The following is a 19,065-nucleotide window of genomic DNA, read 5'->3' as shown; positions in this document are numbered from 1 at the left end:
ATAAGTTCTCTTCCCAAGGCACTCAGCTTCGCCTTTTAACTCCAACAAATTCTAACATACTCATGAGACCTCGTTGGTGTGTCTCAGATCTATTTCTCGCCCCAGTAGGAGTTGTAGCCAGCGGCCTTACGTCCAAGACCCCACAGGCTCACTATAATTTGTCATGGTCAGCCTCAAGTATTGAAGCTCTGAGTTATGCCGAGTTGCACTTACGTCCAAGACCTCCCCAAAGACCGACGAGGTAGGGAACAAGCATGTACCTGCTCCTCGGGTGCTGTATGACATTTGTGTGAGCCAGAGTCCAATTGCTGCACCACGCTATCCCTCCGCTATCCTTCCAAGCATAGACTCACGATCTTCCAGACGCGCTGGTGGTTGCGGTAGGCAGTCTGGTAGAAGCGCTGGTAGTAAGGCACCTTGTTCGGTGCGTTGACGAAGCTGCAATTGGAAGCCACAGGTTAGCTACCGGGTCGCAGCCTGATCGTACGATTGACTTTTGGGTGCCATTGAGCGACGGTCGGGACGGCCAGAGGGTTATGGTGCGTCTTAAAATGTTCCCAGGCTTCTTCGGAAGAGGACTTACGCCATCTTGTCGGTGTTTTTCAGGGCGTCGAGGGTTGTTCGGTCGTCGCAAAATATGGTGATGCTATGACGGGATGTTTCTTGGTCGTTTTTGTCCAGGTCGTAATTGCATGAGCTCAGGTTCGCGGGCCGAGCCTCACCCGGGCAAGCTGTGCCTGGCCATGCTGCCTCAGGCTTCAAATAATTCATGCGGGTCCGTGCTGACGACAGTTGGCGCCAGGTAGCGCTAAACGGAAGGACAAAGTCGGGGCGGTCATGCCCCATAATTCAGCCCACCCTGGCGCCCTGCCGTTGCTGCGCGAGGTACCAGAGAGGGGCAATCAATTGGTGCCGTCAGTCGCGCAAACAATCCAGGCCAAACATCCGAGACTGGGGAAGAGTGATCCCGAACGACGGAGCCCTTGCGATGACTTAGTACCAAACAACATCGGGAGAGGCAGCACAGGCCGCTTCTCTTTATATCTCAGGCGTCATGTTTTCCTCCGGCTCGGGGAGCGGCAAGAAGGTCCCTCCGCAGGTAAGGCCATCATCGCCCCACGTTTTAGTTACTTGGCTTGGCCATAGGCGGTGGCTGGCTCCCTCGAGCCTTGCTTAACATGCTGACGGTAACGGTCCGTAGCAGGAGATGGTCCAAGTCGGTATGTGAACCCCCTCACATGCTTGCCCCTTGGCAAGTGCGTTTGTCTTTTCACGCAACGGTCTAGGTTGCTAAAAGCTACAATGGCATGGGGAACAGACCGATCAGAGTATGTTATTAACCACCCAAAGCTTGCTTTAACCAAGACTGACTCGGTATTAGCAGTGCGTCTCCGTTCTGGAGGCAGCCCTCGACTTCGGCGCGGAGTCGGGATGGGAACAAAATCGTTGGCGCAGCATATTCGCACGCCGATATGCTCAAAATTGATGCCCTGTATGCGCTCAGGCCTTTGTATCTGCGTTTGCATCCTGGTGGTCGTTGCTCTTAGCTAATGCGCACGCGCACATTTGCCCGCCAACCTCAGAAACGTTTCGGGCAGTTCTTCGAGGCCACAATCCCGACCGCATACACCACCTTCGGCTCCTCTTTCCAAACCACCGAAAAACATCATGACCTCTCCGCCTTCAAGACCGGTGCCTGGGCTGGGCTCGCCGCCGATCAAGTCGTATGTGAACTTTCTCTCTAGAACCAACGATGACTGGAAAATGGACGAGGGTGATGATTATGAGGATTACGGAGATGACGACGGCGACGACTTTGGCCTCCCCAGCCTTTCCAGCACGAAAAGGAGAAATACGCGGAGGATGGCGGAGGAGCAGGAGAGGAGCGTCAGTCATTCTGCTGCAACAAGCCCACTTGCGATGCGACAATTCGAAGACACTGGCGACATAGCAATTGAGCGACCATCATCTGCATATCCGATATCTAAGAAGAGCGAGGGCAAGATATTAAGGCCACAGTACAAGGATATTCTGAAAGACCCAGCCAACGCCCTACACTTAATCAGCCACCCATCGACGCCGCACGATGCTACACCCAAGGAAGTTGATGCGGCAAACTCCAGGATCACAAGAATCAATAAATTCAAAAAGATACTGCAGTCATCCTCAATACCGTTGACAGAGCTGAGGGCTTTGGCGTGGTCAGGAGTGCCGGAAGAAGTGCGTGCCATGACCTGGCAATTGCTGCTTAGTTATTTACCAACAAGTAGCGAGAGGCGCGTTGCGGTACTGGAACGCAAGCGCAAGGAGTATCTTGATGGTGTTCGGCAAGCATTCGAGAGCGGCAGTGGTGTCAAAGCCAGCAGCAGCAACCCTCCATCGACACCGGGCAGGGGTGGCAGGGGCTTGGATGAGGCAGTATGGCATCAGATCAGCATTGATGTGCCACGCACAAACCCGCACATCGAGCTTTACGGGTACGAGGCGACCCAGAGGTCACTCGAGAGAATACTGTATGTCTGGGCCGTGCGGCACCCGGCTAGTGGCTATGTACAGGGTATCAACGACCTCGTCACACCTTTCTGGCAGGTATTTCTGGGTACCTACATTACAGACCCGGACATTGAGAAAGGCATGGATCCGGGCCAGCTACCACGGGCCGTGCTTGACGCAGTGGAGGCTGATACGTTCTGGTGCTTGACGAAGCTGCTGGACGGCATTCAGGACCACTACATAGTGGCACAGCCCGGAATCCAGCGGCAAGTCTCTGCATTACGAGATCTGACGGCTAGGATAGACGAGCAGCTGGCGAAGCACTTGGAGAGAGAGAATGTCGAGTTTATACAGTTCAGTTTCAGGTGGATGAACTGCCTGCTCATGCGGGAGATAAGTGTAAAGAACACAATCAGGATGTGGGATACGTACATGGTGAGGATAGTCACGCTTCTTTTGACGACACAACGCTTGACACGTTCACTAACAACCCGCTTCTGCAGGCCGAGGAAAACGGCTTTTCCGAATTTCATCTATATGTTTGCGCGGCATTCCTGGTGAAATGGTCTGCCAAGTTGACCAAGATGGACTTCCAGGAGATTATGATGTTTCTTCAGTCACTGCCTACCAAGGAGTGGACTGAGAAGGATATAGAACTGCTGTTGAGCGAGGCGTTTATCTGGCAAAGTCTTTACAAAGGATCGTCAGCGCACTTGAGGGCGCCTTCATCCAGCCGAAGCCCTTCTATGGGCTTTCAGTTGTAAGAGAATATGAGTACCTAGCTAAAAGGGGTGCTACATAGGGGATAGAAGCCCGCAATCTTAATTTTCATCCCACTGGCTAGTTCCGTGCATGCTTGCCAATTCATTAAGAGCTGTGTCTGCATCGCAACTTGCCGGATTAGATCATATGATTTATGTTCCATAAGCTTATGGTATGCGATGCTACTAACTTACTTGAAGAAGACTAAGGTCGATTTAGATGTTCAAGTTGAAGGTGGTAGGGAATACAAGGCACTAAGCCACGTTTATATCTCGGGGCACAACATCCTTGGTAGTTGAGGCAACCGCCAGACGGGATATATCTCAGACAAGAATAAATTACGGAGCATGTCAATAGTATCGGGAAGTTGCATGTCTGCATTATGACATACATGACGAGCCCGTATACGACGATCATCTGCTGTTGAATTATGTGGTATCTATGAGTGTGTAACCTGACATGTAGCCACACTTGCTTCGGAATGGGCATCTGATGACCAAGGAATGCTCGCGTTCTAGTCGACGGCGAGACTGCACGCTTCCATCAGCCTTAGGCAACAGGCACGTAGGAGATTTCTGTCAAGCGCCAGCTCCTAGCCTAGTCTAGTTTCCAGGTTGGAGTTTGGTGAGGGGTTTCCATCAGGTCTATCCTTTTAGGTAGCCTCTGAATTTTATCAAGAGGGGGGCTTGGTCACTGCTATACAGATAATCCATATCTCGGCGTGGTCAACCGTCGGAATCCTTCCGAACCATGCTTGCATCCTGTGACACCTCAGTCAAGCAAGTATACCCGGTGTAGTGCCATTCCCTGGCGCCCTGGAGGTAGCGCCAAAAGCTGTGCGCATCTCGATCCAACCAAGTTGACTTGCCGGCTCGATGAGTTCTTGGAGGACCCGACGAACTCTTTGTTTCTGGCTCTCTTGTTGATATGATAGTTGTTTGACGCTTTTCACAATGTGATAGAATATTGTTAGCAGACTACAAGAACTTGATATTCGGCTGGCTGGGTCTGCATCTGCCCTCCTACAAACTGAGGCATCCATGTCAGTCGATTATTTTCTGTTGTGTAACTTTGGCAGCCCAGCAAACCTTTGCTGATGGTGTCCGCCCCTTTACATATCAGTACCTGTAGACCGGTGTAAGCCTTGCCGAATCTCTAGCCCTGGTTTATCCTTGCGGATATGTCTAATATTGTGAATACATCATGGGTGACTGGTATTACTACCAAGGTATGCGCCGAGCATAGAATGTATTTTCACGTAAAGTATTTATTACTTGGGCACAGTCTATGTATATACTACTTTGACGGCCTGGTCGTTTATACAATAAACAACCTGATTATTGCTAGACAAGCCGTTATCACGGGCCTGTTGACGATCGACGATAATAATTAGGTTCCGGTGTAGCTTTACCTTGCCTAGAACCCGAGCAGTATGCAACACCGTCATACTCAGTCAATGGACTGCTCCAAGGATACATATATGAGCACATATGACGGCATGAAGACACAGATTAGAACGGCCACTAGGAACAAGTAACGGAAGCATATAGTACAGAACGTTGCGTTTATCGGTCCTGTATTGAGGCTCACAACGTATCAAGCAAGTGACATGTAGTAATATCAGCAAAATAAACTCCCCTGAATGTACCATCAAAACAAAGAAGCAACTCTCATGATTCCTTTACACGTCAACGGCGTGGGCAACGAAAAGCATTGACATTACAAAATATACGTTTACCGAGGAATTCCTATCGACAAGTTGGCTATTAGTGAGCCCAGGGTTGTCATGGTCATTCAGCTGGTCTCATATGGCATGTCTTGTAGTACATCCAGCTGCAGATGGTTATGACCACGTTCGTCCGACTTGAAAATGGCATAGCATCGTTGATCAGAATTCCCTACCGCAGATGCCAAAGTCAGAACCATAAAATGATGCTCGGGAAAAGCTGTCGGCCATGCACTTCAACAGTGAATGAAAACGAGCACAACGCCCAGTGGGTTATCCGCAGACGTTGTCGAAGCACGTTGTACCTATCCGCCGGAGAAGCTCAACTCTTATCAAAACTTGTGCCTTGGACTCGTGGGCGCTGACATGCAGGAGGCACGCACACAAAAAATAAAGACATTGCATTATATTTAGACGATGCACATAAACAAAACAATGAGTGACAAATTAGACGTTTCCCGTAAAGGAGCGATTTGCTTCTAGGCCATAACAAGCCATGATCGACAAAACGGCAAGCGCCATTTCCGCTAACCGAGCCACGGGCTTCTAGAAAGCAATTAGAAATGGAACAAAATGTCCTTTTCCTCGATCGGTGGTCTGGCCAAGAAAGATTGGAGGACGCGCGAGCTTTTTGGGGGTCGGTCCAAAGCAAAGCTGCACTTATTCTTAGCCTCATGCCCATGAGCCTGCATTTTTATCATTGCTCATTACTGAATCTGCATAGGTATGCGTGGGAGAGATTGGTCGAGAGCCTTTTTACCCATGGAATCTTTGAGATCAAGTTGCAGCAAGCAACAAGTAGGTATGGAAGGAAGTCAGGGGGGCACGGACGGGTAGGTGCCCCAAGCCACCCGATAGCGAAGTTGGATGAAATGCAAGCAAGCACATTTTGGGCGCTCTGTCAAACCTTTTAGTTTATGTACCAGCTTGGAAGTAAAACAAAAAGTTTAGGCAGAAAGAAATAAATACAAGAAATCATCACGGGAGCGTGCCTAGAAAAGAAAAGCATCTGTGACGGCGCTTTGACGTGATTTCCTTTTTTGCTTCTTCTCTTTGAATAAGCAAAACCATAACGGAATTGCAAATGAATGAATAGGAGGGGGGGAACCACCACAGATGGCAGCCGCGCAAGAAGGACGGATGAACGACATCATGTTTTTGTCCCTGGTAATGACCGCCCTGTGTGATGCCGCAGGTCTAGGCGTACAGCAGGCAAGCCGTCATCCACAACATGAGGCCGTAAGGTACTTTTGGGCAAACCAAACGTGTTTTTTTGTCCGCCCTTTTTGTAATTTTTCCTTTTCACCGCAACGTGCTTTCGGAGGTGTCATCCCACCGCAAGAGGATGTGTGCGTGAGGTAAGGTATGTAGGTATGCTTTGAGGCCAACTCAGCCTCACTCGATCACTCAGTCTCACAAGGGACAAAGTAATGGATTGGACTGGCCTGAACTGGGATGTGCAAAACTGAAAGGTGACCATCTAGTCTCGTAAAAGATGTGTACTTGCTTACTTCTAACCTATCTGCTCAGTCTTTCCACGAGGCTTCATTCCCAAAGCACTGAACAGTCTATCGATACCTGCCTACGCAATACGGAAAGTTCCGGATCTAAAGTTGCTGCAGTGTCTGCGAATCGGCCCCTCGGTATTCAACACGGCCGGGCAGACTGAGCATTGCCACATGCCAACAGAAAGGGAATAGAACCAGGAGACAAGAGCGAATCCGAGACAACCTTTTCTTTACTGCCTTGACTTACCTTACCTTACCTACCTTGGAATGGAGACAAAGTACTTTCAACGCATGTACAGGGCATCTAACCGTCCGTAAATATGGAAAGAAAAAAAAAATGGACATCGGCGGACAAAAACCCGGGGTGGAGTCTACCTACGCATTGCATTTGCCTTGAGCTTCGAATTTTAGGTTTGGCAGTAGGAGCCTTGGCAGAAAGCACAACGTAATAGTCTGCAACACAAAATCGGCGGAACACAGAATAAAATATAAAAAGAATATAACAAGGCAAGGGGCAGTTGGGGAGATAGCTTATTAGCTATCCACATACAGGTACCAGTTCCAATTTTGGGATTAGAAACCTGTTGAGGCAGTCTCTTTTGGCAGCGCTTTCGTTCAACCCATTCATTCTCGGTCCTCGGTATGGGATAGCAGATCAGGGATCGGACGACGAATAGACTACTGGATTGTGCCTATGGTAGTGCAGCTAGCGCACCTAACCAGGTAAGGTACCTAAGGTAGCTGCGTGGAGTGAAGAAAAAGATTTCTTGCCCTTGTTTTGAAAAAAACTTGAGCTGTCAGTCATGTTTTGGTAGCTCCTACCCCCACTGAGATCTTTTGTCTCCCTATTCTTAATTCACCCTCACTCTTTGTTCGTCCGAGTTGACATGGGCCGGTGTCCGGATGTCGATTGCTCCATCGACCGCATGAACTAAGAATCGGTTGAAACACTCAAAAAGTCCAGGCGACGTCGCAATGCTCTTTGGTTTCTTTTTTTGGCGTCAGACTCTGAATCTTCATGCATGTCATGTCAGGCCCCGCCTGCCCGCCGTCATCCGATAAAGTGGATTGGTTTTCTTTTTCTCCCCTCTGTCCATTTGGTCTTGATATCCTATCCTATCTGCTAAACACGTCGAGGAGAGATGATGGCTGCAAGCCGCACATGGACAATGCATCAAACTAGGAGAAATGATTTAGGGCCCCTTAGCATGAGAGAGGGATAGAGAGACGAAAGAGAAAATAAAATACAATCATCATTGTTCAAATGCAATCGTCAATTGGGTTTTGCCGTTCGTGTGATTCTTTTTGCGCGGTATGCCTCCCTTCATTCTTGTCATCCGACTCGTGTCCGCAAGCAGCCGCAGTGGCGGCTCTCCGAGCATGGCTATGGTGAACCAATTGGCGTCGGTCAATGTTGAGGGTCGGGCGCCGGGTGAGAAGGGAACATCCCGCAAGCTACCGCAAGGGTCCGGCGAGGTGTGGAAAAGCTGCTGCCCCACTCGGAACCCTCAGGTAGACACAGACACAGACACAGACACTGGACACCCACCCACCCACAGTCCCACACACCCCGGCTAAGTTTTGAGATGCAGCACAGCCAGGCTGAAACATGGATTCCTTCAAACTCCAGGAGCCAATCGGACGTCGACTTTCTCGACTACAATGCGCAAAGGAAAAAAAAAAAAAAACCCCTGCCCCTCTCAAGGACCTAAGGGGCCAACGGCTGATACGTCACCCGTTACCAGACTTTACCTTATTCCATCCTAGAGCCTCTTAACGTCCCTACGAAAAAAAAGAAAGAAAAAAACAACAACCAAGCACGGTATACTGTCAACAATACTGGGAACAATTGAGATGGCTGCGAGTCGTGAAAGTCGAGGCGAACGATCTGCGAAGGGACGGGATGGACAAGCTGTCAAAACAACCCGACTTGAGTTGTATGCCTACCTACCTGATCGCCTAGCTGACGACTGAAGTTCGCCTTGCATGAGTTCGTAACTAGGGGGTATGGTAGGACAACTCCATGCTACATAAGTTGACTACTGTAGACCTAAAAAATCCGAGCACCGGACAGCACAAGAAACAAATGGAGCGATTAAAGAAGAATATGCCTAGAAATCTCGTAACACTGCTAGACTAAATTTGTTCTAGCTCTAGGCTCTCCGCATTCAACTACTGTAAGAGTAATCTATTTTTTTTCTGGACATCAAACCGGATCCGGAGAGAAGAAGGCCTGGGCATTGCACCTGCCAACCTACCTTACTTACTTACGAATACGTGCCCAACCATTTGAATTACTAGAAAAAGAAAGGAGAAAAACTTGAGCTGAACTAGAAGAACTACGACGTAAACACAAGAGCTGCAGGTTCTGAATCTTGCTGCTGATGTCCGTACTTTCGTATAATCCTTCACATCATCCTAAAGCGGCATCTTTCTGTCCAAATCTCACGCGACAGAAGCTTAAGATGATGCTGACGAACATGTGCCGAACATTGCCACCCGAACACAGAAAAATCCAGCAGATGGGACGCTGGCGATCATCACAACGCGGAGAGGCTGCCCCAGGTAAGGTATACAGCTTACCACCTATAGCCAGCGACTGGGCCATGGGATCATTTCTAGAAATAGCTTAATTAACATGGCGACCTATCAATTCAACTTGTTTGCATACAATGCACATCTCCACTTTTGATATTTTTTTTTTGCACCAGGAGGGCGGGCTGAGAGATAATTAAGGCAACGTAACTAACTTAGGCATACCGGTAGGGAGCACAAAAATAAGAATTCTGGAACATCAGACTGCTGGGCTGCTTGAGGAAACCAAGAAACCCAAACCATGGTGATTTTTTTCTTGGCACCCAATCCATCCATCCCATTCATGCCTCAGCTTCGCCTGCCTGCTTGCCTGCCTTGCACGCCATCCCCTTCCCCTGGCTGACTGAAGCCACTATACCGCAGATACTGTACTAGTAAATATGGGTCTCTCTGGTTTCCAGAAGTCTCAAAAGTGTTCAAGGATCCACTCAACGGCCCAAGGCGGCGACCAGGTCGTTGGAGACATTGGTACTGGTTGCTGGACGTTTTTTTTTTTTTTTCTTCCATTCTGGTGAAAAATCATATTCTATTTTGATTTTTTCTTCTTCTTCTTTTTCTTCTTGTTTCTATCGGGCCTATTGCTAACTTACCACAAAAAAAGTAGGGAGGTACTCGTTTTTTGCCTTTTTCAATATAGCACAGCCTAAAGTCTGTCCGACTCAGAGGCTTGAAATAACTTCATGTGCTTTCTACTTGGTAGGTTGGGAATAGCAACTCACATGCGAAAAAAAAACCTGTTCATTGATACTCGCACTATCCCTATTTCATGTACAGTATGACCCTCTTGTACGGAGACAGCTATGTCCGTCCCCGATTGTTTAATCACCCCCAGTCATTCAATCAAGCACATCCATACAGTACAATTTCCAAGTGCCTAATCTCATCCCTTCTCTGGACAGATCATAATCCTTGTGTCTGTTATTTATCATTTTCTTCAACGGTCATACTAGGCTAGAAATGGTTGGCCGTTCGGCATGTGCCGGCCACGCCAGAGGCACACCAAAATGATAAACCACCAGTGGGCTGGTTTGGGGAACCCTGCACCCGCCCGTGACATCTCCTCAACGCCCCCACCACCACAAAAGAGCACATAACCTTTTGCGCTACCGCGCTCGTTCAACCCGTAATGGAAACTAAGGAGTAAGGAAAGGTAAGTCACAGTGCCTGTACGTACATAATAAGCTTGATGTGTACTGTAAGTTACAAAGTCGTAGTGAGGGTAGGGGAATGTCCGTGTGTATTTCCCAGGGCTGCCAGATACTTGGTTGCTGCAATCTCGCGGATACCGTGTACGGTGTCCCATTGTACCTGATACGGTCAGGCGGCAAATCCGGTCGCAGATGCAAACTGAGCCCTGTCCCGCCAAAAAAAAAGGTACAGGTTTCAAGCCCCCAATCCCAGGTCTCACGTCGCAGATCAGCCGTCCCCTAACGACTCCGCCTCAATTTTTCTCTATGCTAGTACTTTTTTTGGCTTCAATTACCTAAAATACCACCCTACCAAGGATTGTATTTGCTGTAAATAATGTGTGCTGCTAAATTCATTCTTTTTTTTTTTTTTTTTTTTTCTCTCGAATATCGCGACACTCAGCTCGGATGATACCGGTAAGTATAGGATAGTTGTGCTGATAGCGGTCCAACTATTGTTAGAGTGGTTGAAAAAAGAAAGAAAAAAGCAAATTTGCACAACTTCAATCGCACCGTACGGCCAGCCCCCCGTCGCACACTGTTATAGCTGTTTCTACCTACGGCGAGCCTTGACCCAGAAACAACATGGTTGGGTATATCAGAGAGCGAAAACGCAGTCCGAAAAGACACGCAGAGACGCATCTAGCTCAATAGAGAAAGAGATCTGACCAGGGATGTTGTGTACAGGCGCTGCGTCTTGGCACTGCAAGTATATGACGCCGCTTACCATCAGATGCTCGCCTACTTGGGAACAGACGCGATAATTTTCTGATTGCCCTTGAAAGCAATCACGCCTATTCAGGTCAAGCGCCGTGGGGGCCTGTCTGCACAAGGCCACCAGGTCGCCAGATATCTGTACGGAGCATCTCAGTACCGGTGAGTAGCACGTCGCTCTCGCTAACGACATGCGCGGCGATTTGGCACGGCCAAAACCCTTGTCGGTCCGGACTCATACCCCTGGGGAGATCATATTTGGTTCAGACGACCAGCCCTGACGTTGCGATCTACGGCCGACAAATCTGACGCGCAAGGATATCTTCTAAAACGTTCAGCAACTTGAACATTAACAGAATCAGAATCTGTATCCTCTCTTATTTTTTTATATTTTTTTTTTAATTTTTTTTTTTACTCCTTGTCTTCTTTAATTATTTTACTTTTTTACTTTATTTTTATATTTTTGCCCTATAGTGTCATCGTCTTTTGATCGTGTATGGCTTGAGATGGATTCTCTCCTGAAGTGAGGGTCAGATCCACTTTCATGGAGAAGTTCATATCTTAGTATGGTCGCCAGGCCAGATGCGGTGGCCCGGATAAGGCACCGGAAAGGAAAACAAAGTACAAAAAAATCCCACTGATATTGGCTCCTACTAATAACTACGTCTACCAACGGTCAAGCTAGGTTTATAAAGCTGATATTGTCCGGGTTTTTGTGGCTTACGCTCACCTTCACGTACAAAGTGCAGCCCTCCATCGGGCTCAGATTTTGGGCTTGGCCTTGTGGCACGCACCCCTGTCACTGCTCCGGGACGCTCAGGGGTATTCCTCACACATCTGCCATCGGGGGTGCGACGGACCACCCGTGCCCAAACCAAAATACTGTGGGGAAGTTTAAACATGGACCAGCAGTGACTTTGTTCAATGCGAATTTACCGTACTGTAGTACGTCCTGTCCTTTTTCAAGGGTCGCCATTTCTACTTTTGTCCGGTACTCGACCAGTCTTGTCCACTTCTTATCTGAAGGTTTCATGCCTTTCTTTTCTGGCAAAAGCTCAGCCCAGTAAACAAACATGCTGTTTTGTCTTTCACCGTGTTCGCGCTCGCAAATAATCTTGTCCGGTGTGAGCACGACATAGTTTGTATACTTTTTGTTTTCTTTCTTTCTTTTACCTTCACTCCTAATAATTCACTGCCCAGGTATGTGCGATTTTTAAGTTTTTTTTTCTTTTTCTTTTTCTTCCCATCACCGCCAACAAACAGCCACACTACCATCATGACCACAACCACCACAACCATCACCAACACCCCCATAAACTCTCCCTTTGTGCTGCCCCTTCACTGCTCACACCCCTCCTTTTCGAGGCTACCACGTCCTTTTGGCTTTTTTTTTTCTCTCTCTCTCTCTCTCTTTTATGTTCTCCACTGTCAGTACTTGGCTCCTCTCAAAGTGAACGGACTGGCACATACCCGAATTTCTGTGCTTCGGCTCTCTGGACGTGCTTTTAGCTACCCCCTGCTTGCCTGTCCTTGACAAGGCCCCCTTTCCTCCACAACTCCTAATCGCCGGGGCTTTCAAACATGAGATGCTTGTTGATGGGTCACTACATGGGATCCTAGGCATCATGGCTCCGGACAGTATCCCTGCGATAAACTTGCACCTGCTTTCATGTTATTCCCACTGCAGGCGTGAAAATAGATCGACTGCCTTGCATCCACATGGTATCTCACTCTTCATGGACTCTCCCATCTTTTTTTGTCTGGCCTGTCCGCGTACATGTCCGTCCCTCCCCACCCAACAGTTTTTCCTTCTCATCGTCCACAGGAATCTCTAGTTCCTCGACCTGAGACGTTGCTTGGCCCTGTCAAACTTCTTAACTCTTGTTTCCTCCATACTACTCGTCTTAACTTTTCGTTTCTACTTTGGACCTCGCTCTATCCTAGTCTAGCTGGCCCACTAGGCGAGGAGAACCACATCGCTACCCTCCTTGCTTGCTCCCCCTCCTCCTCCTGGCCCAGCACCGGTTACCTTGTGATAGTCCGGAAGATTTCCACTAACATCCCAGCACGCCACAAGGGGCAGCCTTCCGACCCTCGAATAACTGGGTTTAAACTGTGCCGATACCGACCTGGAGTCGATCCATATTCCTTTTTGAGACGTTTACTTTTTTTTCGAGCTTCCCTACATAGTCCAATCTTTTTGCCCCTCCCCCCTCGCCTTTTCAAGGACGATTCAAGAATAAGGACGGGACGAGCTGGAAATAAGTCACCCCAGACGTACATCCCCATCTCTTCTTTTTCACCTTACGCTTCCTCACACGAGTCGATCGTATTTTCTTTTCACCACATATCGTTATTAATTTATTCGACCCCGTTGGCTTTTCGGTTCCAACAGGTCGCAAACCACCAAGCTCTCAGAGAGGTACGCGCCCACCTCCACTGTCAACCCGTTCACTTAAGACGACTTATTAACGGCTCTCTCTCCCGGCCCCCAGAGCGTTTCGCGTGTTTCAATCCTAGTTCGGCCTGTCAGTGCGACTCTCAAACGTCGATCCAGTCGACAGGTCTGATAATCATATCAGCCTGGGTTCGTTGATTATTGGGCTTAGGGGTTGTAGACGCGTGTTACACATAAGTCTGGGATCTCCCGCAACAGCGAATTCCCCTATAACCCTCTCCATTTTTGAGCATCTTCGTCTCTGCGACGCCCATGCGGAAGCCAAGGCAGATCCTCCCAACATAACGGATGAGACTATCGCACACCGACTGGCAGACATAGTCGCGCAAAAAAAGGGCTTTATTTTCTATTTGTTTTTCTTCACCAACCTTGCCGACGTCAACTCTGTATGAGTATATCCGCACACTCTTCATCGACGACATTTGCAGAGGAATGCAGTATCATATCCTGTAAACAAGGACAGAGCATCATTCCTGATCAACTTGCCGTCATCTTTGCAACGCCTAAGACTCACAACTTTCCTCTGTGAGGATTTGTGACATCAGCTGCTGGATTACTCGCGCCAATCAAAGACATTAGGCGCAACCAGGTGTAAGGTGGTCTTTTTTCTATTGCGAGGCAGATCTCCTGGGGATATCAACATTTTCGACATTTTTCTTATTCTCTTTTTTTTTTTCGCGAACCTGCTCTTTTGATTTCAGGTCATTGGAGCAAGGGATAGCTGGCACTCCTGTGTCCCAGCTCGTCCCATCTTTCAGGCGACGTCCCCTCAGCCCTCGCAAGACAAAATGGACGTGACCTCGCTGTTAATACCAGCAGGTGCTGCCGGCAGAATGATACAACAACAACAACAACAACAACAACAACAAGACCCATTAAACATGACGCCAACACCGTCAATCATTACCAACACGACGGACCCATCAACCGGAGTTATTACTCCTCACTCTGAGAAGGAGGCCTCGCGTAGTAATAGCGAATCCCGCACGCCCAACAGGAGCAGAACACCATGGGATGCCGGTGGCTACTCTCTGCCGCTAACGCTGGATACTAAGCTGATCCGGACACAACTGGCGACCAAGCCAGTACTGTACGGCGAGTCTCCGACTCAAGAGCATCACCACATGGAGCCCAGCAGTCCCCACTCGCTCTCGAAGCACAAGTTCTCCGACAGTCACAGCAGTTTGGCATCATCCTACACAACAGCTTCTTCCAACAACTCGGGATCTCACTCTAGGATATCATCTCTGTCAACCGTCAGCGAGTTCCAACCCATGAACCATCTAATCAATGAGTTTTCATCACTCGAGGCCAAGATGTCCGACGAGAACGACAGGAATAGCAGTAGCAATAGCAATGCAACTGCCATTCACGATGATCCCAACTCGCGGGTGATGATGGGGAACGACTCGGACCCTTTGGTCGACCCAGCATTGCAGCCGCTATCCCCCTTTACGTTAAACAGCACTTCTATGGAGCTTCAGAACTCGGCAGTAATGGCTCATTCCAGCGAGAGTGACAATGGCTTGAAGTCGGATCAACCGAGATCGCATCGTGCCCAGTCACCATCAGACGCGATACTGTTTAACAGCAACCCAACAAATGTGCGAGAACCGGTGATGGACATGGGGAGGTGAGTGACGCCCTTCTTTCTTCTTCTTCTTTTACCCCCCTCACCACCATCACAAGACCAGTGCACCATCACTATTCACAGGTGTCACGTGGACCCCCAGTTCCCACCTCATAAACGTCGGGATGAAAGATGCCACCTCAAGCCTTCCGTGCGCAGAGAATCAGACAGTTAGTCACTGCCTCTGCAAATTGGAAAGTATCTCCACCATTGTGGATGAAGTACGGCGTTTTGTCCAATACCCATTCCGATATGTTACTTTCCCATCACCCAGAAGCCGACTGGTCATGACCTACAATATCATCAAATTTGGCTCAGTTTGTTGGTCATGAACAACTAGGTTGTAATTCTCGGGGTTTTCATCGGTCTTCATCTCGCACTTGGTATTTCTGCACTTCCTCGGTTCCCCCGTTCAAAAAAACGGCTCTTGAATCGCAACGCCGAGCGAGCCTTCTTTTTCCAAGGTTTATGTTCTTTGCTGTACAGGAAAAACCGCCAGCCTGATCTGTGGTTAGTTCCACTGCATATTCTTCTACCTCGAAGCATCGTCATCAAAGTCGGTCGGCAAAGCTTTGAGAGAGACAGAGTCAGGTGTGCAGCTGCCGGCGCAGGAACATTGCTTCATGTAATGCACAACCGCTTCAACCAAACCTTCACCGCGCTCTGACCCCGTTTGCCTCGCCCGTGTATATGCACCTGGTCATGGTGCATAGCCGTGCTTTGAAACGTTTATCGCGCACCCCCGCACAGTCTTTGTAGTTGTCTACCTTAGTCTCAATTCCCCCATCCCCCATCATCTTCTTGATGATCATGGACTGGATCATCATTCCTTTGTTCACGCCCATCCAAGTCACTGCTAACTCATGGATGCCATCGACAGAAGAACCAGCGACACGCTGGCCTACGGCTACCAGCCGGGGCACAAGAGGTCGGCCTCGGCGCCCGACTTCCCAGCTGTCCGGGCGAGGTATCAACCATCGGGAGGCTTCGCAGCGCCCATAGTTGAGCCTACGACCTACTCGCCGTCAATGTCGTATAACCAGTCCTTTAACATGTTTGATCAGCCACGCCGAGTTTCGAGCCCTTCGGATGAGGATGGTTACGGCGAAGAGACAGCCAGCTCAGCCACTAGGAGCGACCAGACGGTTCCAACAACGGCTTCAACGGTGCCTGTCACTCAGCCATGGGAAAACCCAACGGTAGAGGGACCCGAAGAAGACCGTGATGCCGAAGATCCGGGAGCAGCCTCTGACTACGACGAAGAATCAACTCCCAGGTGCCTGTTTGGTGTCAGGCCGTGCGACACCGGCTCACAACTAAGAAAGGCTGTCTCTCACATCTTTGGCCGCAACAAGCTCTGCACAAGACAAATCCCCGACAATGCCTGGGTCCATTACTGCCGGAAACACTACCAACGCAGCCGCTACCGTGCCGGTCCAGACTACTCTCTTACACAGATTGGCCTCGTCATCCGCCAAATCAACAAGATTCGGAACTGGAGCGATTACAACGTTGCGCACAGCCGCTCCTCTGGCGTTGTCACCTCGTGGAGGCTCCAGCTCCGCAAGCGTGAGGAGAAGCGCCGAGAAACAAAGCAGCAGCTTTCACAGGTTGGCAAGAAGCGTAGGCGGGTTGATGGCGAAGGCTATGACGAGGACGAAGAAGATGACGAAGGCCAGCCCGGCTCGGGGTCAAGAAACTCAGACTTTGCTACGCAACAGGGTCAAGCTCCTCCACAGTGGCTTATCGAGAAGCTTGGTGATGGCTACACCACGGACGAAGTATTGGGAATCGCCCGTCGTCTCAAAGACGAGCTCGAAGCCGGCACCACCCGTCTGATTCCCGACATCGAGATTCTCCCCAACATTACTTCCGACAGAGCCGAGGAGCCTAAGCCACGCACAAAGCCCCAGAGGCGCGCACCTCCCCAACCCTCCCGCGTCCCACCCTCTCGATCTCGACTCCCACCTTATGGGTATGGCCACCGATCTACCCTCAGCGAGTCGAGCCGAGGGGCTAGCCATTTGGACCACCTCCAAGACGTTGTTGGTATGTCTCACTGGGATAATCCCAGCAAGCGCCAGCGCGGTACCGAGTATGGCCAGGTGCGCAACCCCTGGGGCCAACAACCGACCACGACACTTCCCATTCGATCATCCAATGACCCCAGCGCATTTGGCGGATCGCTTGGCACTGCTTCGCACTCGCAAAACCTGAGTACAGGTGGCTACGGATACGGCATGTCGATGCAGCGTCCTTCACCCGGATTCCCTACCCCAACAAACTTGACTCCTTCGGCTTCTTGGGACACATCCTCGAATCGGCTGCCCAACAACCAGTACGGCAGTGGAACCATGCAGTCGGCTTATCCTCAGCTGGGTTCGGGTTCATCTACCGCCAGCAGCACCATGTCATACGGTTACGGAACGTCTTACAGTCAGCCCACAACTCAGCAGTCCTTCTACAGCGGCTCTCCCTATGGAAACAGCACCGTCCCGCAGGCTAGCGCGCAGCCACGAACCAGCAACCTGTACGGTGACGCGTGGGGTAACTATAACCAGGCCAGCACCGACAACACCTTCAACCAGTCCGGTCGCATGAACGGGCAAAGCCCTGCACGCACGCACCAGCGGCACGTGAGTGCGCCCTGGCCGAACTCGAGCCTCAACATGACGCCCACCTACCAATTCACCAACCCCGGCGCCGTGCCTCAGTTCGCTACGAACAACTCGGCCTTGGACCCCAGCCTGGGCGGCTCACACCAGCGACGATCTTCGATGCCTCACAATCAGATGGGGACCGTCGGGCGCAACAGCGGAATCAACACGCCTCAGATGACGCCTGCCATCCGTAGCGGAAGCGGAAGCGAGCATGAGACTTCACAGTCGTACGATCCTCACCGGCCTCCTAGCAGCGGTGGGAGGTACGATTACGCTACTACGCACCGGTGAGGTTTGTCACTTGTCATCTGAGCCTGCTCTTCAGGCCTTTCCATGAATGGGCTTCACAGTACCGTTCAACCCTTTTCAACAAGTGGCCGTGACACTGTTACTCTTTCTTTCTATTTTGATTGTAGATATTTTCCCTTTCATGTACAACCTTTTTTGCCATTTGTTATTCTATATTCTTTCGCTTTGTTTTGTTTTCATTTTTGAGGCTTGATAGCCGCGATGTTTTTACATGTTTCTTGTTGGTCTTCATGCCCTGTACATTTGCGCTTTAAAATACCTCCGTTCGCTATCATGATGGGATCTCTATTTGCGTTGGACTATGGAATTGTTCTCTGTTTCGTTGTAGGCGTTTTGCTAGATGTGGAAAAAAAAATTCTCGGATATTTTTCTTGTTTTCTCTCATCGGAAAATCATCCAAGAGCACAATCGGGTTTTCAGTGGAGGGATTCGCATCCTTCAAAGCAAAAGCTGAATCCGAAGACAAAATCAAGAGTTATTTGTTTGCTTTTACTTGCCCTTGGCGTTGCTTGTTGTTAGTTACTTGAAGCGATGGGCTTTTTTTTTTTTTACGTTGCTATCCTATTCTACTTTTTTTACTGGGTCACACAGGAGGCCTTTGCGTGTTTTCTCTTGACCCTTTATCAACAGGGTTTAGCCCGCACTTTCAAGGGTCTCTCTCGAATAACAAAAAATGTTTTTGTCAAAAGAAAAAAGGGCATAACCGGGAAAGACTGCCGTAACTTTCTGTTTTGAAAACAAAAACTCGATGACGTGCTTTTCCTGGTCTTCATGATTCGCTATCGCACCACTATTTTCCTACATAAGTACTTGATGTTTTGCTGGTATACGCACAGTATATAATATATACGGATATACAGTAAAGTGCTACCACCAATTAGAAAACAATTAATAATAGTACTATTTACTCTGAGGCGGTTTTTTTTTTCGGTTTATTTAGTTTCCTTTTTACTTCAAAAAATGGACTTTGGGTAATAAACTTCCGCGAGCTTAAGAGGGAAAAAAAAAAAAAAAGAATAACAT

The 19,065-nt window shown here is 49.2% G+C and overlaps 6 protein-coding genes across 6 annotated transcripts; 4 read left to right on the top strand and 2 right to left on the bottom strand.

Moving 5' to 3' along the window:
* Positions 1-89: 89 nt before the first annotated feature.
* On the bottom strand, positions 90-588 carry PgNI_05953 (uncharacterized protein; the record flags this gene model as incomplete). Its single annotated transcript, XM_031125982.1, has 4 exons — positions 90-151; positions 214-274; positions 354-438; positions 584-588. 4 exons carry the CDS (start codon positions 586-588, stop codon positions 90-92), a joined length of 213 nt encoding a protein of 70 aa, XP_030982783.1.
* Positions 589-1,054: 466 nt separating this feature from the next.
* On the top strand, positions 1,055-3,257 carry PgNI_05952 (uncharacterized protein; the record flags this gene model as incomplete). Its single annotated transcript, XM_031125981.1, has 6 exons — positions 1,055-1,099; positions 1,202-1,220; positions 1,319-1,328; positions 1,385-1,492; positions 1,584-2,928; positions 2,997-3,257. 6 exons carry the CDS (start codon positions 1,055-1,057, stop codon positions 3,255-3,257), a joined length of 1,788 nt encoding a protein of 595 aa, XP_030982782.1.
* Positions 3,258-3,980: 723 nt separating this feature from the next.
* Positions 3,981-4,193, bottom strand: PgNI_05951 (uncharacterized protein; the record flags this gene model as incomplete). The annotated part of the gene is made up of 1 exon (XM_031125980.1): positions 3,981-4,193. A coding segment is annotated over one exon (213 nt), but the record flags the coding sequence as incomplete, so codon positions are not given.
* Positions 4,194-7,869: 3,676 nt separating this feature from the next.
* PgNI_05950 (uncharacterized protein) lies at positions 7,870-8,266 on the top strand (the record flags this gene model as incomplete). Its single annotated transcript, XM_031125979.1, has 2 exons — positions 7,870-8,001; positions 8,195-8,266. 2 exons carry the CDS (start codon positions 7,870-7,872, stop codon positions 8,264-8,266), a joined length of 204 nt encoding a protein of 67 aa, XP_030982784.1.
* A 77-nt stretch (positions 8,267-8,343) lies between these two features.
* On the top strand, positions 8,344-10,178 carry PgNI_05949 (uncharacterized protein; the record flags this gene model as incomplete). The annotated part of the gene is made up of 4 exons (XM_031125978.1): positions 8,344-8,356; positions 8,999-9,054; positions 9,727-9,780; positions 10,035-10,178. The coding sequence occupies 4 exons, from the start codon at positions 8,344-8,346 to the stop codon at positions 10,176-10,178; spliced, it is 267 nt and encodes an 88-aa protein (XP_030982000.1).
* Positions 10,179-14,231: 4,053 nt separating this feature from the next.
* PgNI_05948 (uncharacterized protein) lies at positions 14,232-18,796 on the top strand (the record flags this gene model as incomplete). The annotated part of the gene is made up of 2 exons (XM_031125977.1): positions 14,232-15,076; positions 15,954-18,796. The coding sequence occupies 2 exons, from the start codon at positions 14,232-14,234 to the stop codon at positions 18,022-18,024; spliced, it is 2,916 nt and encodes a 971-aa protein (XP_030982001.1). The 3' UTR covers positions 18,025-18,796.
* Positions 18,797-19,065: the final 269 nt, after the last annotated feature.

The sequence above is a fragment of the Pyricularia grisea genome, chromosome I (assembly GCF_004355905.1).
Source record: "Pyricularia grisea strain NI907 chromosome I, whole genome shotgun sequence".
In the NCBI taxonomy this organism is placed as follows: Eukaryota; Fungi; Ascomycota; class Sordariomycetes; order Magnaporthales; family Pyriculariaceae; genus Pyricularia; species Pyricularia grisea.
The sequence above is the reverse complement of the archived record's forward strand: the minus strand, read 5'-3'. Positions and strand labels throughout refer to the sequence as shown.